This window comes from Petaurus breviceps, unplaced genomic scaffold, assembly GCF_028583685.1.
Source record: "Petaurus breviceps papuanus isolate PSGF00001 unplaced genomic scaffold, PetGlider_PUasm1.0 90808, whole genome shotgun sequence".
NCBI lineage: Eukaryota > Metazoa > Chordata > Mammalia > Diprotodontia > Petauridae > Petaurus > Petaurus breviceps.
In genome coordinates, this window is record NW_027187349.1 from 3,193,683 (window position 1) to 3,211,864 (window position 18,182).

General features: G+C 34.5%; 1 protein-coding gene across 3 annotated transcripts in view; it reads left to right on the forward strand.

Moving 5' to 3' along the window:
• Nucleotides 1–18,182, forward strand: part of WTAP (WT1 associated protein) — an 80,408-nt gene that overhangs the window by 49,460 nt on the left and 12,766 nt on the right. For all 3 annotated transcript variants that reach the window (XM_069070353.1, XM_069070355.1, XM_069070354.1), the window contains 4 exons: nt 8,411–8,448; nt 10,409–10,464; nt 15,071–15,129; nt 16,644–16,771. In XM_069070353.1, the coding sequence (XP_068926454.1) occupies nt 8,411–8,448; nt 10,409–10,464; nt 15,071–15,129; nt 16,644–16,771 (281 nt within the window). The remainder of the gene's footprint in view (nt 1–8,410; nt 8,449–10,408; nt 10,465–15,070; nt 15,130–16,643; nt 16,772–18,182) is intronic.

The following is an 18,182-nucleotide window of genomic DNA, read 5'->3' on the forward strand; positions in this document are numbered from 1 at the left end:
TAATAATGGGTCTTCAAAATAACTTTCTAATTAAACTTAAAGTTTAGCCTCTTGTGTATATTGAAGTAAATTTTCAATGTGAATCAGCACTGTAACTATCTAATTTTGCACCCAAAGGAGGGATATAAGTTGTGCTTGTCTTAAAGTCATGAGTGTGATAACAGGTGCATATTTTGTATTTTTGTACCCTTCAACTTTATACTCTAGGCAGGTCCCTCAATTGACCCTTAGTGCTCTGTTGTAAAGTACTTCTGACACTATTTGTTATTAAAAAGTAGTAATAACATTTTTCAGAATTGAAAAAAGTTCTAAAAGTTACTTATTTTCCCTTAAGTCTACTTGTATGAAAATTTATTCTAATGGTCATATAAATACATCTGTAATATATTTTAATTACCTTTTATTAATGAGTATTTTATTTTGAAAAACGGAAATTACAGTGGATTATTTTCCAAGGTTCTGAAATACAGGACCAGCCTCAGTCATGCATCCTTTATTAATTCTTTTACCTTGGATCTCTGCTTCCCTTCTTGCTCAGACTCAACTAAGTCAGGTATATTATAGTAGGAATTGCTATTATAAATTGGACTTGATGAGAACACCAAAGTACCTACCAGCTTTCAGAATATGAGATAAATAAACAATCAACTTTTATTAAGCACCTACTCTGAGGCAGTATACTAGGTGATATGAATACAGAGACAAAAATGAAACATCTTCCTTTTGGGGAGTTTACTATCAGATGAGACATATAGATATATATAAGGTAATTTAGGGAGGAGGATGGGCATTAGGAGTTTGCAGAGGGGAGAGTCGGAACTTCATGTAGAAAGTGGCTGCATACAGTGTTGGGAGAGAATACATTTTAGGCATGGGAGGCAGCCAGTGCGAAGGCTCAAAGGGGAGTGCTGTGTATGAAAAATGGCAAAGCCAGTTGAACTAAGTGTGAGAAGGAATATTGTGTGGAGGCTGGAAGGTTTGGACCTAACTTGTAAAAGGCTTTTAAATGCCAAGCAGAAGAGCCTATATTTAATCCTAGGCGGCAATAGGAAGTCACTAGAGTTACACTGGAGTAAGGAAGTGACATGGTCAGATTTGTACTTTAGTAAATCACTAGGAGCTTTGTGGAGAATATATTGGAGTAGGAGTGACAGAGGAGGGGGACAAATTAGGAGGTCACTGGCTGCCCAAGTGAGAGGTAAAGAGCAACTAAGATGATGACTGAGTAGAGAAAAGAGACGGTTGTGAGATGCAGTGAAGTTAGAAATGGCAAGGTTTGATCGTTGATTGACCCTGTGGGGTGAGGAATAGTGAACAGTCTGACTCAAGGATAGTGCTAAAGTTGTGAACCTTTGAAACTAAAAGTAAGGGGTGGTGCACTTGACATATTTATGAAAGTTCACAATAAGAGTTCTTAGGGGAAAAGACATTAAGTTCTGTTTTTGACGTGTATTTTGAGCTGCTTACTGGGCATCCAATTTAAAATGTCCTGTAGGCAGTTGGTATAGGACTAGATATATAGATCCAAAACTAGTGGGAGTTCATAAAGCCACCATAGGAGAGTTAGAGAACAGAAGAGAGCCAAGATAGAGCCTTGTGGAGATATGCCTACATTTAGGGTTAGGAGGGGGTGGCAGTAATATGTGGATGGATGAGCCAGGAAAGGAAATTGAGAAGCAAAAAAATGTAGAGATCAGGGCTTATAAGGGTAAACTTTGAGATAAAGGATATTTGACTCCATGCTGGCCAGAACTCATTGCATCTCCCTCTAAAGGTCCCTTGAGCTCTGAAACTGTGATCCTATTCTCAAAACCAAGGATAAGGAGTCATTTTTCTTGTTAGCCCAAACTAACCCTTAATTATCCGTAGTAAGAAGAAACTTAGGTAGGATTAAATGATTGAAATTCACTGATAATTCAAAAATATCTCTTTTAACTGGTAGGCAAAGCTACTCTTTTTATCAGAAGGCTAGGAGCTAGGAAAATTGATGTTGGGTTTTTTTTTTAATTGGTTCCTCTTTTTTATTCCTTGGGTCCTTATCTGCCAGTTTTGTATGAATGTACTTTATATGCTCCTCTTATCCCCAGAGCCTAGTTAGAACTGTACCTGGTTCATAGATGTTTAATAAACATTTGTTAATTAATTGATTCTGTCTCATCCAAATACTATACCATTCTGTCTTCCCAAAACTTCTTGAAAGGATAATCTGTACCTAATGTCTCCACATCCTTACCATACCTTACTATACCTTCAGTTCCTTGTAGTTAAGACTTTATGCCAACTGTCCTAACTGAAGCTGCTCTCCCAGGTTACAAGTTACTTCTTAATTACTGCATCCAATGGCTTTACCCTCCCCCATCTTCTTTATACTGTTTGATACTGACCATTCTCTTTTCTGGATACTCAACTTTTTGGGCCAAGATATTTCACACTCTTGTGTTTGACCCTCCCTTATGTTGCTATTGCTTCCGTCTTGTCCCCTTAAATTGAGTGTTCTTTAAGATTATTCTTGACCTTTTCTCATGCTGTACTCTTTACTTTGGCAATCTCATTTGCTCCCATAACTTCTGCTGTGAATTCTACTCAGGTGATTACCAACCCTGACTTTTGTCTTTAGTCTTAGATCTCAAGCTGGCTGTAGGGCATCTCCTATCACTCAGATGTCCTGCTAGGACCTCAAACTCAACACATACGAAACTGACCTCATCACATTTCCCTCAAAACTTGCTCATCATTCAGACTTAGCTGTTTCAGCAGTACTACCATTCACAAAGTCTCCCACAGTCAAAATCTTGGTACTATCTCCATTTCTTACTTTTACTTGTCTTTCATCCAATCAGTTGATTTTACCTGGCCAGTATCTCTGGCAACTGTTTGTCCCCTTCTCTTTTCCCTGGAAGCATGCTAGTACAAGCCTACTGAAAAGCATCTAGACCAGAAATGTCAAACACAAAACCCTCAATATTCTCAACCTCAAAGTGCTCTACTCAGGCCTGGACCAGATGAAAATGCAATTGGGGAATATTTAACAAAATAATTTAAAATGCAATAAAAATAGATATTAATATGTAGTTTTCTAAGCAGTATCAATTGATCAGTAATCATTTATTAATAACCTACTATATGCCAGGTATAATACTACGTGCTGAGAATACAAGAGGCAGAAGACAGTCCTTCCTCTCAAGAAATTTATAATCTGACAAAGGAACCTTTCGTGTAATGAATTATACAACCCACAAAGATCTGTGTACGGTTTTACATAATTGATCTCATAAAGATCTTTTTCTCTCTTCCTCTCCTCCTCATTCCTTATACTGCCAGAATAATCTTTTTTTAACACATAGATTTGTTTGTATCACTGTATCCATCAAAAATCTTGAGTATCCACATAGGTATTCAGTAAAGTTCCTACTTTGCTACCTGGCATTCAGATGCCTTCTCTCTATAATGCCATGCTCACCATTTCACCTTATCTGATATTAGTCCCTGTCCAACACTTTACACTCCAGCCAGATTTCCCAGTACACAAAGATCTCTCAGACTTTGTTGCCTTTACTCAAGCTGTTTCCTGTGCCCATTTAATTCCAACTTATCCTTGAAAGTCAAACTCAAGTGCATAACACTTCGTTTTCTAATTTCTTGATGCATTTAGCTATCATATATATTATTTTATGTCTCTGATATAACCTTTTTATGCTATCAGTGACTACTCTGAACCATACATTCCAAGGACCAGACTGAAAGTGGTGAACTGCTTCCTTACTATCTTTTTGTCTTTGCCTAAGGCGGTCATTTATTTGTTATACTCCATTACAATGTTCTCAACCCAAATGGAATTGAATCCTGCTGGCTGTATATTGACTTAGAAAACCACCAATTAATATATCTATGTTGTATGGTATTCTCATTTATTTTGTTAAACATTTCCCAATTACATTTAATCCAGTTTGAGACAGTGTGACACCTCTACTTTATTAGGTTTGTAAGCTTCATGAATCACCCTCAGCACCTAGCATAGGGTTTTGAGTACAGTAAACATTTAAACATCGATGAATTGAATAAATGGAAAAACTTTGTGGTTTGCATTCCCCATTTGTCTAGCCAACTTTATTCCATCAAATGAATTATTCCTCCTACTTGAAATAATTTGTGCCTTTTCTCTTACAACTTCCTTTTTTACTACGAAAATTGCTCAAGATTTATTGTAACAACACCTTGCTCATTTCATTTTCTTTTATAATACTTCATAATTAACATTATTTAGCAGAGATGTTATTTTACAGAATTATAGATTGGTAGGTAAATATTGAGAAACATGAGCATGGTATAATAGAGGATCAGCCTTGGTTGGAGTGAAGAAGACATGGGTTCAGGTCCCCTTTGGCATACAATAGGGCAGGTCACCTGTAAGCTATAAAGTTGTTGATCTGCATTGGTAGAGGGGGTTTTCACACAGGGAGTCTCCCATATCAGTTTTCAGGACCAAAAAAGGTAAATATCACTTTTATTATTGCCGTGCTTGGATTGAAATCTTTTCAGGGATTGAGATTTAATGCTAGAGTGTAGCATTAAGCATTGTCTACTTCCTTATATAACATTGACTGGGGGGAGGAGGGGCCAAGTTGAGGTTCAAGGCACTTGGATTATCCATTGTTTATAGGATACTTATGTGTTGAAATTACCTGAAGGATAGAATTGTTTCCATTATTAGCATTTTCTCAAGTGTATGTAATGTGAATGCCCAAAATGGTGAATTGGGTGTTAGATTGAATAGCCATTTTGTATAGTTGTACATTTTGTGGATGTTGTATACATTCAGATCTTTTTGCTAGACTAACATGTATTTTGTGATACATTGCTGAATCAAAGACTACTGTTGCCTTTTCACCATTTAAATATAAAGGAAGGGGGCAGCCAGGTAGCATAGTGAGTATGAGCACCGGCTCCAGTTGTCAAGATGACCTGGGGATCAAATCCGGGCTCAGACACTTAGCACCACACCCAGAAATAACTGGCCGTGTAACCTTGAGCAAGTTACTTAACCCCTATTGCTTTAAAATAAATAAATAAATAAATAAAAAGGAAGGTTGTGTTGGTTTTAAAGGTCTGACTATCTAATAATATGAGTAGACAATAGGAAATATTTCTGGAAAGTTAACAAGAAAGCAGGTCCCTATGGCAGAACCTATAGTCCTACCATATTTCTTTCTTTTTTTGCTTTTTGGAGGGGGGAAGGCAGGGCAGTTGGGGTTAGGTGACTTGCCCAAGGTCACATGGCTAGTGAGTGTTAAGTGTCTGAGGCTGAATTTGAACTCAGGTCCTCCTGACTCCAGAGTCAGTTGCTTTACCCACTGCACCACCTAGCTGCCCCCATATTTCTTTATAAATTGAAATATGTTTCTTGTGGGGAAAAGTTGAAAATCCAACATTTAAAAAAAGTTTTTTTTTATTTTTTACTGAAATATGCCAAGTAATAAATAAAGGAAAAAGGGAAAGTTTAGCTAAAATAGCAATATTAGATGAAAATATTGAAAGTACTAGGTAACTGGAGTTACCTAGATTGGGAATGTGATGGAAGAACATTGGAATATTACCCTTACCCTATGAATCAACATTTTGCATCTTAAAGCACTCAGCATCAATGAGGCAGTGGTAGAAATAGAGACTAGCCTGGGAGTTTAATTGATATTTTCATCATAATTTTGAAGAGATTTCCTCAAATGTCGCATTTCTTTATATGCTTACATAGGATCATATTGAGTTAAACCCTTCCTTAATTTTACAGAAACTGAGGCAGACAGTGGGTTTTGACTCTCCCAAGATTGCATAGCTAATAAGTATTTGAGGGAGGTTTTAAACCTGGGTCTTCCTGACTCCAGTCTATCTTACATATCATGTGGTATGCCTATTGGCAAAGTCTCACTTTGTTGTAAGTTATGATTAGCTAGAAGAAAGCTTTGTTTTCATGCCTGTGGAAAGGATGTAAAAATGACTTCCTTTTGGTCTGTTGTCATAAATAATAAAGGGGGATAGGACTAAATTTTTATAATTTACTTGACCAAAATTAAATCCACACATTTATTGTTCATTCATTTCAATTGTGTCCAACTCTTTGTGATCCCATTTGGGGTTTTGGCAAAGATGCTGGAGTGGCCTACCGTTTCTTTCTCCAGCTCATTTTACAGATGAGGAAACTGAGGCAAACAGGATTAAATGACTTGCCCAGCCAGAGTCACACAGCTAGTGTCTAAGGCCAGATTTGAACTTGGGAAGATAAATCTTCCTGACTCCAGGCCCAGCACTCTACTAGGAGAAGGGACATCATGTACACAAGTAAAAGGCACAGTAGAGTGTTATGGGGCAAAGAACAGTCATGAATTTGTGGTAATAAGTTTCCAGTCTGATTAATGATAATATTAATAAGATTTTTTTCCATTTGAATCTTTTTTCCATTTTCTTTCTTAGCCTTCTATTGACAAATTCTCATAAAGCATTTGGGTAGGCCAATTTATAATGGAATTTGACCTATTCTTAACACTATAATTTGTATGGTAGTTTCCATATATCAAATCAAATTTGCTTTTTTTCCCAGTTCTAAGTAGGTTTTGTTACTGGCTTCTAGTTAATAAATGACTAGCTATCAGAATTTTCATAGCCAAGAAACAATACAAAAAAAAGAAAAATTGATAAGCATACTAATCTATATGTTACAGAAATATAGTCTTGAATATTACTCATACATAAGCTCACCTTAATCAAGTAAGAAGTAACTGAAATAGAACAATTTGCTTGGTATGCTCAATGTCTAAATTGTTAACTAAGAGTTAAACCAAAAATTTAATCACATGACCTATTTATAAATTACTTTGTCCACCAATGAGCCTGTTGGATGGAAGATGTTAAAATCGTAAGTCTGGTTAAGTCAGCATGCTGGCAAAGTCTTCAGATTTAAAGACAATCTTCAACTAATTTCTGACTAAAGTGGCACTAGGATTATATTTATATCAGTACTGTTGAGGTATGATGGTAACAGGGAAGGAAATCATCTGGTGAAAGAGTGTGAAGATGGATTTTCTTTGGAAAGAACCAGAAGGCTTCTTTAGTAAATAAGGAGGAAAAAAATTATTTTGGAAGTCTTAGTTAACTACTCCCAATTCTTAAAATTATATTTCTAATAGTTTGAAATTAGTGACATAAAAAAGTAAAACTAGAAAAATAAGAGTAAGTAAGCATTCAGCTCTCAAGAGAATGTCCAAGGTTGTGTAATTGGAAAAGAATTACACCTTGGAATTGTTGGTTTAGTCATTGTTTCTTTTTCTGACATTAAATGTAGGTGTTGGTATTTACCTGAAAAATCCAAGATTTAGAAAAATCTATACATAACTTCCAAGTATGTATAAATGGATTTACGATTACAAAACAAAATTAGGTGCATTTTTAAAAGTAACAATACTTTCTGAGATATTTGTTGGTATACCTAACACTTTTTGTGACCTTCTTAATGGTTTATCTTGGCCTACCAATGGAGTTATACGTTCTCCTATATTTCTCTATTTAAGAATTGCAGGTTCAGATTTTTCGTGTCTTATGTAACTCAAGGTAGTTGATGGAAATAAAATATTCTTTTTGACTTGTGGCTTCATAATATAAAGTTTATTAACTTGTATGTAAAACAGCGTAGTCAGTTTTGGAACGTAGAACCTGCTACATAGTTCCATTACTTCGTTGGTTTTATGTCACCAAACTTGGAGGTAACTGAAAGCAAAAAAGACTGTATACAAGTTCATAAATTACCTAGAGTTGCTATAACAGTTTCTTTATAATTCCATACATTAAACTATCTTTTGTAGCATATATTGGTTGAATTTGTGTGATTGGATATAGTGTTTGAGAGAGCAACCCAGTCTGTAGAGTTTATTAAAAGTTACTTAATGTATGTCATAGAAGAAATTCCTAACATTGATAGGGAAAAATGTATTTTGCTATCCACCAAAAAATGGATTGTTACTACCCCCATTATTTCTCTTCTGCTGGTAAGAAACCTAGATAATTACACACCTGTTTCCTCTCTCCTATGCTGCTTGTGGCTTTCAGCAAGCCTAATGGAACTATTCCTAAGGGACTTATAGAATATACTGGGAAATCATCTTTTTCCCATAGCTAGAAGACCGAAGGGTTGAAAATGGATGGGTTAATAAACAATGTTAGGGAGGAAGGTGCCAATGTGAGTGGGATCTTGAAAGGTAAAACTAGTCTTGGTCAGAGGGGATTTGAAGTAGAATTAATGAGATGATGACTCCTAGAGTTTAAAAATGATAAAATACACAATAATGAAAAATGACTATAAATCTAGTTCTAACAATTAAAATGGTATGTTTCTTTTCTCATATACCTGTTTTTTCTTTCCTAGAAAACAAAATGACGAACGAAGAACCTCTCCCCAAAAAGGTAAGTTTGAAATAATTATAGTCAAAAACAGCCTATTTGTTTTGTAATACTATAGAGCGGGTTTTAAGTCTTGAACCCTGCCTAACCCCTATTAAGGAGAAAAGGAGAGAGATTTATTGGTTCGCAGCCTTCTCTCTAAAGAAACAGTAAATCTCAACCTACAGATAATGCTTTAAGGTTTACAGAGTTTAAGGAGAATTTCTACCCCACAAAACTATACATACAATGAAATTAACAGAAAATATTATTGTTCTCAAAGTTGAGCATTGGTACTTTGCAGCTGTATCTTAAGTATTAACAAGACAGGAAATAAAACTCTAATAGGTTACCTATACCCTTGGGTAAGGAAGTTTTTTTGTTTTTCTTATTTAAATCCCAGTTGCAATGAAATAGAACTTCTTCCTGTGTCTGGGTTTTTTCCCCACCTCCCTCAGGGGCTCAATTTTATGGTCCCTTTAGCTTTGTGAAATATTTCCTCCATTAAACTCTCTCCAAACTTAGTTGAGTTAAGCAAATATTTTAGCCTTAGTTACAGTAGCATTGCAAAAAATTTTGAATTATATCTGTATTTAAGGAGTTTAAAGTAGAAGGAAAGAAATAAAATATATATATTTAGGAAATGACTAATAATACAAGGCATTATTTCGTGTTCCAAATTAAGTAATATAAACAAGATGTCTTCCATGTTTTAAGTTTTTTGAGCTGTAAACTAGCCATTGGACTTAAATATGTGCTTGGTGTAAATTAGTTATTTTTATTTCTTAACATTTTAGCATTTACTTGTAATCTTTTTTGTTCTTCCTCAACCCCTTAGATTCATGTTCTCTTTGAAAAGACTGCATTAAGGGAAAGTTCAAGAAAGTCAGTCTCTTAAGGCAGATTAACAAATTGTATTTACACCAAGGGAAGAGAGTTCTAGGAACCTATCTTTTCATTTTTTATCCTTAGTGGATATCTCAAAATACTTTGTCCTATAATTTTGCTGAAGCAAACTTCACTGACCTTAGGACATTATACAAATGTCAGGAGACACCGGACTTTCCAACTTTTTAAAAACATTCAACAAAATAGAAGATTAATTGTGAAAAAAATCATTTATAATAAGCAGCATTCAGTAATTAAGTTAATTTGTGCTTCACATACCTCAAGTACAAAACTCCTATGGACTTCAAAGGGATATTTGATTTGTCTGTGACAGATGGGGTTAAATCTCACCTTCCTAGTTCCCCCAGCTGCTAGGACCTTCCCCTCTTGAGATTGTTTTCTATGTATTCTGTATATATCTTGTATATACCTAGTTATTTATAGTTATCCCTTCCACATCACGACTTTCCCAATCTTGGTTGTGATATATCACAGGCAGGCATAAGAAATTAAATGGGATTGGGGGGGGAGTTTTGTGGAAGCCACAGAGGACACACGAAGGCCAGCAGATAACACAGAAAAGGTTTTGAAACTCAGAAATGAATAAAATATATGTATAGTATTGTATGATGTCAGCATTTTACAATAACATACTGTAAATACTCCATAGAAGAGAAAGAAAAAAAATCTAACGTCTCTGGTATGAAGAGAGGCCCCCAAAATTTTACAGATCAAGGGGGCACCTTGCCCCTAACCTCCTCAATGTGGAAGGGATAACTGTATATCACTTCTTAATTATTAGACTGTAAGATCCTTGAGAACAGGAACTATTTTTGCCATTCTTTATATCCCTAGTACTTACACTTAACACAGTACTTGGCTTAATAAGTACTTATTGACTGCCTGAATGAGTTTTTAGACCCAGTAATTAAAGATCTGAAGAATAAATGGGTAGTTTGCCCTTTTTGCAAGATTGACTAGCCTCATCTTCTGTATTATCAAAAGTAAGTGCCTAAATATAGTTAACATAATGTTTTTAGATTTGAAAAAAATATGCATACAGTTCATGTTTTTTTACTTATCTTTTTTTTTAAAGGTTCGACTCAGTGAAACAGACTTCAAAGTTATGGCAAGAGATGAATTGATCCTAAGGTAAAGTAATTGATACCATTTAACTGAAAACACATAGATCTTCCTATAGAGTAGTATCTTCCCCTAAACTGTTCTCTAATATTTTTATTCTGTTATGTGACTACAACCAGGACTGGTAATGATAGCTTGAGTTTATTGTGCAGCTGTATAAAAATTTTCAAAATGCTTTCCTCATGATACCCCTCTGAATACATTATTGGGTATTGTATAATGGATAGCCTCATTATATAAATGAGGAAACTGAGACTCAGAGACTTGCCTAAGGTCATATAGTACCTTTGCCACAAAAACTGGGCTTCATTTTTAACAATATTTAGTGGAGAAGAGTACAAATTCTGTGAGTCCATTAATGCAGATCAGCAACTAGTGTTTGTAACTTAAAGTCTTAGAAAATTGTCCCAGTACAAGTGAATGAAATGCCCACAGTCACATACATAGTATGTGACAGAGGCAGAACCTGAACTCAGGTTTTCCCAACTCTGTCAACTGTACCATCAAGCCTTTGTTTCATTTTAGATATAATAGATAATGCTGGATAATTTTTTAAAAGTAAAGACTTTTGAACTTACTCTGAGATGAATAAAACTATTATGGGTAATCTAAGGCTATTTCAGTAATCAATCCAAGATAGTAATTCCTTAGTCATGCACTAGTATTTTTCTTTTTTTACTTTTCTCCCTGCCCCTCCTCTACCCTCCAAAGAGATGAAAATAAAACCAAAGCCTACAATTAATGATGGGTAGGCTGGATTATTGTATACTCTGTTACTATTTAAGCATTCTTCTCCCTCCCCACCCCCATTTTTTTGTTCTTAACACTTGAAAATAGATGCCTTAAAGGATGCTTATATTTGTAACAAATAAATTATGCATTGTTCATTAAGGAAAAGTTAATCAAATGGAAATCTAGATTTTAGATATAGCTTTGCTACTAACTGGCATGTAGCCTTGGGCAAGTCACTTAACTTCTCTGTATGTCAGAGTTTCCTTTTTTTTTTTTTTTTTAAATAAACTAGTTGTATCAGGTGATGTTCCAGGTCTCATTCAATTCTAAAATTTTAAGTTTTACTGCAGCTGAGCCAAAAATGGGATGGTGGCTTGTTTTAAGTTAAAGTTGGGAATTGTAGTGGAATTACTATATACCTGTGTATCTAAGAAATGAAAGAAATCAGTTGAACTCTTTCTAGATTTTAATTATTTTTGATGGACTTTCATGGTGACTTGATATCAATAGAGTTTTTCTCAGTAACCTTGAGGAAAGTAATTTAACCTCCCTGTTTTCTCATCTCTAGAGATTACAAGGAATCTCTTAATTATGAAGAAGTAAGCAGGTTAAAAGACTGAATATTAAAAGTGCGGGGGGCGGGGGGAGAGAGGTTTGTAAACTGGAAGGATACCTAGAAACACATACCATTTTTATCTCTAATCATCTCCTTTAGCTACCTTACCCTAATTTTACATACCTATGACAATTTGTCTTATTTCCCATGTTTACCTTTATGACTATAATTTATGATTAGCAGCTTCCTAAAACCAACACCATTCAGTAATCCACTTGACCATATAGAAGTAAATCTCCTTTGCTATGATTCTTTTTAGGTATATCCTTATTTCTGTCCTGACTTTCTCTTGAGTTTTTCCCAGGAGGCGTGGAGAATTAACTAATTTACAAGAAAGCACCTTATGGTTCATGATATACTCCTTAAAGGCACTTTTAAATTGAGTCATATATTTAAGATCTTTCTTAGGTGAAATTTGAACCCAGTTGATGTGTAGTTTGGTTGAGATCTTATATTTACTTTTCCTTTGGTAATCTAGACAAAGCCTTAATTTTGACCTCCACAAAAACAGCCATTTGTGCCCTTGCCCTAGATGGTGGCCTTCCATTTTCCTAAAGGTCTATGTGAGTTTTATGAAAGTTCTTTATAAAGAAAGATTGTTTAATACAGTATGACCATGCATTGCAAACACAGTGTTAAAACCAGAGCTGTGGTCAACTAGGTTTTTGCACCGTAGTATCTGTAAAGAGTTCATTAATATCATGTTTTGATGAAGAAAGATGACAGTGAGATGTATGTCTGTGTGCAATCTCTCTGCATTAGATACATGTTGCTTTATTTATTTGTCTTAGGACAAGCCATTTAACCTTTCTAGAGATCAGTTTCTGTATGTGTAAAATTAGAGAACTGCATAGAATGACTCCTAGGGCTTTTCCAGCTCTGAAATTCTTAATTTCTAAGATGTTTCACTATTAACATCTTAACATTTTTTTTATAAAAAATTGGGATTAATATATGTATCTGTGATACAATTTCTTACTAGCAGTAACTTTGGAAATAACAGTTTTCTGGGTAGTCTGTTATTAAAGTAGCTGCTGGTTCATTAGCATCAAGGGGCAGGAGGTAGAGTTTTCATTACTAGCAACAAAGAGATCTCTGCTATACATCTGCTGTAGCTATTCAACATCTATAGCAACATCAGGACAATAAGTAACATTTCTATTGAGCTAATATATACAGTGAGTAAATACCAACTTGTATGCTATTGAATTGTGGTATTCACATAAGTAAATAGTATCTTAATGTTTAGATGAGTTGCTAAGACTTCTAGAATCATGTCATAGATGAGCCAAGAATAAGAATCATTAGCTCTGTAATTTATAGCCTGCTAGACCGCAAGATTATATTGGGGCAGGTTGGGAATGCCTGAGAGATGATCCAGGCCACCACTTTCATTTACAAAAACTGAAGTCCAGACAGGGGAATTGATGAATTGTCCAACATCACACAAATGTAAGGATCAGTATTGGGATTAGAATTCCCAAGTTCCCTGATTTTAAATCCAGTATTCTTTCCAGTATATCATTCTCCTTCCATACACTCTTTTTTTTTAACTAAATAAAATATTGTTTAAGTCAATCCAAGAATAAATAGCATTTATTAGTACTACCTATAGTACACATAGCCTGAGTATTTTTTTAGAGAGTAATATACAAGTTTTCCTCAATTTGTCTTGGTGGTCTGACTTATATTTTTTTACCGAAGGGATTGTCATTTATTGAAAAGTATATTTTTGTTTTTGTTCAGTTATTTGTTCTGTCTGATTCTTCATGACCCCATTGGGATTTTATTTATTTTTAGTTTTTAACATTCACTTCCATAAATTTTAATTTTTCTCTCTTCCCTCCCCAAGGTGGCATACAATCTGATATAGACTCTACATATACATTCCTATTAAACATATTTTAACATTAGTCATGTTACATAGAAGAATTATAATGAATGGGAGAAGACATGAGAAAGGAAAAACAAAACAAACAAAAAAAGAAAATAGTCTGCTTCATTCTGCATTCTGACTCCATAGTTCGTTTTTTGTTTTTTTTTTTTTCCATAGTTCTTTCTCTGGATGTAGATGGCATTTTCCATCATGAGTCCTTTGGAATTGTTTTAGGTTCTTGCATTGCTGAGAAAGGACTTAAGTTTATCCAAATCAGTCATTGCACACTGTGGCTATTATTGTGTACAGTGTTCTTCTGGCTGTGTTCACTTCACTCAGCATCAGTTCATAAAAGTCTTTCCAGGTCTCCTTGAAGTCTGCCTGTTCATCATTTCTTATACCACAGTAGTATTCCATTACATTCATATACCACAACTTGTTTAGCCATTCCCCAGTTGATGGACATCCCCTCAATTTCCAGTTCTTGACCACCACAAAAAGATCTGCTATAAATATTTTTGTACATGTGGGTTCTTTTCCCATTTTTATGATCTCTTTGGGATAGAGTCCTAGAAGTGGTATTGCTGGGTCAAAGGGTATGCACATTTTTATAGCCCTTTGGGCATAGTTCCAAATTGCTTTCTGGAATGGTTGGATCAGCTCATAGCTCCACCCCATTGGGATTTTCTTGTCAGAAATACTGGAGTGGTTTGCCATTTCTTTCTTTAGCTTGTCTCATGGATGAGAAACTGAGGCCAAAAATGTTAAATGATTTACCCAGGGTCACACAGCTAGTGTCTAAGGTCAGATTTGAACTCAGGAAGGAGTCTTCCTAACTCCAGGCCCAGTGATCTATCCACTGTGCCACCTAGCTGCCCATAAATATATAGTATATATTCAGCATGAATTCCTTTCTACATTTTTAGTTCTTCTAAACCAGGAGGGCCCTGTGAATTACCATTGTAATAGTGAAGTAGCGCTCATTTTTAGATGCACTTAATTGAATAGTAAATTTCTTGTGTTTATGAAATAACTTTGTTTTTTCTAGTGTATTTAATGGCATCCCTGTGTAATACAAAGGATGTATGTCCCAACTCTGACACTTACTGTGACCTTAGACAATTTATTTAATCTCCTTGAACTTCAGTTTCTTCATTTGCCTTGAGTCTAATAGGTATTTAATAGTTGATCCAGCAAACATTTATTAATTGCGTACTAGGTTCTTGGAATTGAACTTAAACTTTAATATGTGAATATTGTTTGTATTACTGTATACCTCTCAGGATTGTTTAAGGAAAGTGTTTTGTAAACCTTTAAGTGTAAATGTAAGCTGCTGTTATAAAAGCTTCTTCAACCTCTTTAATAAACTGAATAATTTGTTTTTATAATAGATGGAAGCAGTATGAAGCATATGTACAAGCTTTGGAGGGCAAGTACACAGACTTAAACTGTAAGTAACCTGAGTTTCAGCCTCTTTGAGAATAGATTGATATAACTTGAAAAATAAGATTTTGCAAATGGCAGTACAGATATCAGTGTGAGTATGTAAGTTTTAGTACTTCATAAGATCTGTGATTTCATCAGTATCAGTATTTCCTCCACTGACAGACTTTCCTCCTCTTGTATGTTTGCATGAGTTACTGTGGCCTGAGACATTCATCCCCTAAGTGACCAGCACTCTGGTGACCTTCATTCTGTCCAGACCTACTTGGACTGGTCTTCATCTCCAGATCCAAACTTTGAAGTCTTTGCAACTTAGTGAGAGCTGCCAAAGCTTTTGCATCATTGGCATAGCCTTCAAAAATTGAGTCGTTATCATCCCAGTATTAGATATTGAAGTTCAACTTAGGTATAGAACAGTTCTTTACCCAGGGGTTCACATATCTCCAAGGGATCCTTAAATGGATTTCAGTTATTTGATAACCTTATTCTGAGAAGAAGTCCCTTAGCTTCATCAGATTGCCAGAGGAATAGATAACACACACAAGGTTAAGACCCCAGATCCCCTGATGTAAAATATTGGATAACAAAAAAACCTTTATTGTTTTGAATATTTTAATTGTTTACTTGAAACAAGTCAGAGTTAGTAGTCTTTATGGTTTATAATAGATAGTAAACTATTTGTCTCTAACTCAGAAAGTTATATCCTGGCAACATTTATAAGTTGTAGAGTTCTAGTCTATAATATAAAATATTAGCATATATGTGGAGGGGTAGGTGTGGGGGGGGGGTGTGAATTGTATTGTCTGAACTTTTTTAAAAAATCTTTTTAAACCTTAGTTTAAAAAACCTTATTTTAAATGCCTACTCAGTGATAGACTTATTAGCTTTTCATGCTTATAAAAAAAGTATAATGATTTGTTGCTAAAATTTTTAGAAATGACATATTTACAGATTTTTTTATCATTTCATTTTCTCACCTTCCTTATCTGAATTTAAACCAACCTAAATGAAATCTTTTTTTCTAATTTCACTTAGCTTCTGTGAGTCCCCTCTCTCCTCTGATCTTTGATTCCTCATTTCTAAGATGAGGATAATATTTAATAATTACCCACCTCACACAGTTGTAATAAGATTGCTTTATAAATAATAATTCAACAATAATAAACAGTAAATATGAGCAATTATTATGTAGAATGAAGGTTCTTTGAAAAAACTTTTCGAGGAGGAGGATGGAGCTGGGATTAAATTGTTGAATTTTATTCTTTTAAACTAATTATTAAGTAGGCATCTTTTTTTGTTTACTTTATAAAACTATAATAAATCTTTCTGAAATAGACTGAGATTTAGAACACATATATCCTATTTATAAATGGCACCAGCATCCTGAAGTATGATTTCAGATTTTTAACTTTGATACTCAATGGATTTGAAGCAAATAGTTCTATGTAGTGTTCAAATAATGCTTCAAGTAGTCTCAATATGGTTTTCTTTTTCCCTCTCCATTTTTATCAAAAACATTAGCTAATGATGTAACTGGTTTGAGAGAGTCTGAAGAAAAGCTAAAGCAGCAACAACAAGAGTCTGCAAGAAGAGAAAATATTCTTGTGATGAGACTGGCAACCAAGGAACAAGAGATGCAAGAGTGTACTGTAAGTATTTAAAGTTTCACATGTCTTTAAAAAAATAGGTTGCAAAATTTTTTATGTGATTATATTATCTATTTTATGCTGTGTTCTTAATACAACATATTGATATTGAGTATGTTTCAGCATTAGAGTAGATAAACTTTGACATGAAAAATGTTAGACTAAATTTAGACTTCCTCCAATCTAAAATTAACCTTTTAACACTTTGTGATTGGTTTTTTGTTGGTTTTGAGGTTATTTGTTGGAGTTTGTATTTTCCTCTCAACTAGAGTCTCTGAATTCCCAACCTTTGAAGAGTTAATAGCCTATTTTATGTCCTTTCTATCAGCAATCTCATCTCACAAGGAGATATTAAATTAAATTACCTCTTTTTCTTTCATTTTATGAGCCAACATACCACTAATTTCTCATCTGTATCCTCATGATCCTTTTAATCTTTTTTAAGATAATCATTTCTTTTTCTTTATCATTTCAGTTTCTCACCTTCCTTATCTGAATATAAACCAACCTAAATAAAATCTTTTTTTCAGACTTCACTTAACCTTCCAACAAATTACCTCCATTTGATGTTGCCTTTAACTTTGCCTTAGGTTAGAAGTGGGGTCATTCTGTATCCTGTACTTCTTCATTTCTTTACTGAATTGTCAGTGGAGATAAGTAGCCAGAAGTCAAAGAATTCACTGATTCTCAAAATAACATGGAGTGAGTGACAGGAACTACTCATTATGAATACAAGTAAGAATTCCCTCAGCCACAGATGACCTTGATCATACCTAGCCTTTACATTGACTTATCTTTTTGTTTCTCTCTTCTTATGGTTTGAGTTTATCGAGTTTACTGTGTCTCCATTAATGCTTTGAATTCCAGCATTTCTATAATTAGTCATTAGCAGTATCAAATCTAGTGCCCTCTTTCTAATTCTCCTCAAAATTTTTGTAACCTTTGACTGTGATAATCATTTACTGTTTATAAGCTTTTGTCTATTTCTGTACTTCCTATGTCCAGGCTAATTGAACTAGTTACTGTATCCCAATCATGTCCTTCCCCAGCCCTAGATTGAATTTTTCACTTCCCCCATCCCTTCTTTACCCCCTAAATATATGGATCACTTCCTTTCCTTCAAGGCCCAAATTGAGTGTGTTTCGTATTCTACAAAAATTCACCTCTCCCTGCCCCCCACATCATTAAATCTTTTAGAATGTTCTTCATTTCCTCATTTACGATGTACTTAATTATATGATTTAACTTATTTATGTCTCTCTTGATTCCTGACTCCCCCCCCCCCCCCCAAAAAAAAGATCCTTATATTTAGGGGGTTAACAAGGGAAGGTAAAAGTGCAATTTTAAATTTAGTTTTTGTGAAGGATTTTTTTATATAATAATTTTAAAAAATATTTTTTTTTATTTTATTTTT